This window comes from Poecilia reticulata, linkage group LG3, assembly GCF_000633615.1.
Source record: "Poecilia reticulata strain Guanapo linkage group LG3, Guppy_female_1.0+MT, whole genome shotgun sequence".
Lineage (NCBI taxonomy): Eukaryota > Metazoa > Chordata > Actinopteri > Cyprinodontiformes > Poeciliidae > Poecilia > Poecilia reticulata.
Genome location: NC_024333.1, coordinates 31,291,002 through 31,294,057, shown reverse-complemented (window position 1 = coordinate 31,294,057; position 3,056 = coordinate 31,291,002). Strand labels below are relative to the sequence as shown.

At 42.4% G+C, this 3,056-nt stretch overlaps 1 protein-coding gene across 17 annotated transcripts in view; it reads right to left on the bottom strand.

Moving 5' to 3' along the window:
- ppfia1 (PTPRF interacting protein alpha 1) overlaps positions 1-3,056 on the bottom strand; it is a 45,860-nt gene that overhangs the window by 2,577 nt on the left and 40,227 nt on the right. For 11 of the 17 annotated variants that reach the window (XM_017304064.1, XM_017304070.1, XM_017304073.1 and 8 more), the window contains 2 exons: positions 1,367-1,435; positions 1,122-1,290 (listed from right to left, as the gene is read on the bottom strand). In XM_017304064.1, the coding sequence (XP_017159553.1) occupies positions 1,122-1,290; positions 1,367-1,435 (238 nt within the window). Of the gene's footprint in view, positions 1-874; positions 938-1,121; positions 1,291-1,366; positions 1,436-3,056 lie in introns of all 17 variants that reach the window. The other 6 variants (XM_017304065.1, XM_017304066.1, XM_017304069.1 and 3 more) reach the window with 1 other exon arrangement.

The window sequence follows — 3,056 nt, the reverse complement described above, 5'->3', positions numbered from 1 at the left end:
AGCTTTAAGCAGAGGTTCGGTGTGAGAGTCACTACCAGGTGGAGCAGAAGCGGCGCTCCGTCTGTGAAATATTACTACCTGTAGCGTAGCAACGGTTCAACAGCGAGAGCAGAACCAGCGTCTTATGCTGGTTCTGATCCCACAATAATTTTGCGGGTTATTTGTTTAGCTTTCTGACCGTCATGCTAATCCGGGTGAGTGTTTGTAGCTGTGCGCTGCTTTACCTGCTATCTGATCCTCCATGTCTTTTTTACTGCAGTGAGCCTCGATGTAGCCAAACTCCGTCAAGTATGTCATTGTTTTTATGCCATATTAGCTTCGTAGTGTTGATGCATTTTGACCTGCTTCAATTTTTTCAATTTTCCGCCGCAACACGCAAACTTCCCCATTCACTCAGTGGTTATAGTTCCACATCGCTTAGGATTTGTTGCTGCGCGTTTGCGCAGAGTGAAGGAAAGAGACCAGCTGCACAGGCAGGCTGCGAAATGAGATGCAGGTGATCGGTATCGGCAACAAGAGCCAATGATCGCCGATCACTGATCATACACTTTTTCACGGAAATCGGCCCGATTATGATCGGTGGACGACCGATCGGCACACCTCTAATGTCTATTTATTAAAAAATTTGAATCGAAAATGTTGCTTATTTTGTCAAAAAATAAAACTAAAATTTTGATCGCTTTCTACTGCTAAATTAAATGTTCATATAGGAACTTTTAATCCTACGAGTAATAATCTTTTCACTTTTAGAGCAAAAACCACTTCATGTCTCCAAAACTACAACCTGTTTAATTTTCTCAGATGGCACTGACTGAGCTCCGTACGTATGCTGCTTCYATCTGAATCTCGACAGTTGGTGTGTGTGTGACCTTACCGTTGTGTTAACAAGAGTAGGTCCTGACTGTGGCAGTGTCCAGCCTCTGTATAGACTGACCTCCTGCGTTGCCATGTTGGTCAAACCGCATGCAGAGACATGCCGTTAGTGAGAGTGAGCAGCTCAGCAAAGCCATTCAATAAGCATCAACACAAGTAGTCTGAGCCCAACGGCCCTTCAGATMTATTTTACTCCAGTCAGAAAAAAGTGGAGACATGCAGGGAGAAGCTTGGCTCCTGCCGCTTACCGTCCATRGGGCTTCTCTTTGGCTGCGCGGAGGGCGACGCGGCGCTGCTGCTCGTCACTCTGAAGTTAGCAGGCAGCGTGTCGGACGCTCCCAGAGACATTCCCCTCATGTCTTTGGGCCTGAACTTCTTCCTCCATGAGGGAGCGCGCCGGAAGTTCTTGTCGTCATCCTGGAGGAAAGATGGCGGGCGGTCATCCTGAGAGCGGTTCTAACCAACGGTTTGGGTCTCTGTGTCGGTTTCTCACCTCCTCCACCTTCCTGTCTGCGCCGACGGCCATCAGACTGCTGTACTCGCGCTCCAGCGCTGCTCTGGCCTGCAGGTTCACAACAGACGCATCTTTACATGCAGGTTTTTGGTCATGAAACCTTGAGCAACTCCTGTTTTTTGGCACCTGTAGAGTTCCAACACACCATCCACCGGCAGCAGACGTTTTACGCTTTAAATATGTAAACTACAAACCACGGTCTGCAAATAAACAAATGAGGGTTTTCCCTGCAGGGATCAACGCTGGGAATATCACCTCGTTTTCTAAAAATAAATATTGTGGTGATGATAAAAATCAGAGGATTTTCACTGGCAGCCTTTCTGCTCCATCTGCTGAGTAGTGAGTATTAAGCGTGTTAATCTGACGTGTTTCAGTGAGTAACTCTGAAAACCAGGCAGATAAAAACTTTACTGATAAACTGAAAACCCAGTTTGGTTCAATAAACTGGAAAAAGTCACTATGTCCACCGTTTTATATGGAGTTTAGTTTAGAAAATCAGGTTTTTATTTAATTTGTATTTTTTATTGGGGTTTTTTTTTGCTTTATAAATATTTATAATGTATTACATATTTTATAAAAAGAAATAGTATATATAACATTTTAATTTAATTCAAGGAATACTTGTTTTATATTTACATGTATTTTAATAAAAATAAAATGTATAAAAAAATAGGTATTTTTCATTTAAAGACAGGATGCATTTGAATGCAAACTCAAAACACAGAGAGGAGAGCAAAATTACAATAAATAACTTATGGAGTATTTATTTAAATTTGTAAAAAAAACATTTAAAGTAACAAATAATTTATTAAATGTTGCATATAATTAAATGTGGGTCAATAAAATGTAAAAACTATATATTTCATGTTTCAGCAAAACAATTTTTTCCCAGTTTGCTAAGGTTCAGAATCAAGTTTTAAAATAAAATCCTTCTCCAACATGCAGCAGCAGGTGGCTGAATGCTGAGCTTCAATAAAAACTCAACTCCTGTCAGGATTTAAAGTCAACAGAAACCATGAGCAGCAGGGGAAGAGAAGCTGGGAGGAACTGAAACACGCGGAGAAGCTCCGTCAGGAAGAAACTCACATTTCTGTGTCTCTGGTAAAGGTAGAGACGTCCTGAAAGTGGACGTCTGTCCACTGTCAGGACAGAGAGACGTCCTTCAGATCTGCAGCATTCTGGGAGGTCAGAGTTTGTTTACATGTTGCCTTCGTCTTGTTTACGTTGAAACTCTCCTGATTTGGGATTTCCTCTCCAGGGGATTTAAGGTTCAAACAAGTTTCCACACAGGAAAGTCCTGATCTCAGATTTAATATTTATTTATTGATCTTTTCCTCATCAAACTTTCCACTGAATATTTACTCCAAGTTAAAACTTTCCTGTTTTATTTAATCTAAAACTGTTTAGTCCCACTGCAGTTTTTACTCTCAGATTATCTTACAGGCCTTCAGATGAAACACCCATCTACTCAGGAAGCCCCGCCCACTTCAGGGGCCATTTCCTTCACCGCCCACATGTTTACATCACAGCGGGCGGGTGCATGCAGCGTGTGTGTACCTGTGTGTGTGCGTGTACCTGTGTGTTCTGGTGTGTGTGTGTGTACCTGTGTGTTCTGAGGTGCGTGCCTGTACTTGTGTGTGTGTACCTGTGTGCTCTGGTGTGTGTGTGT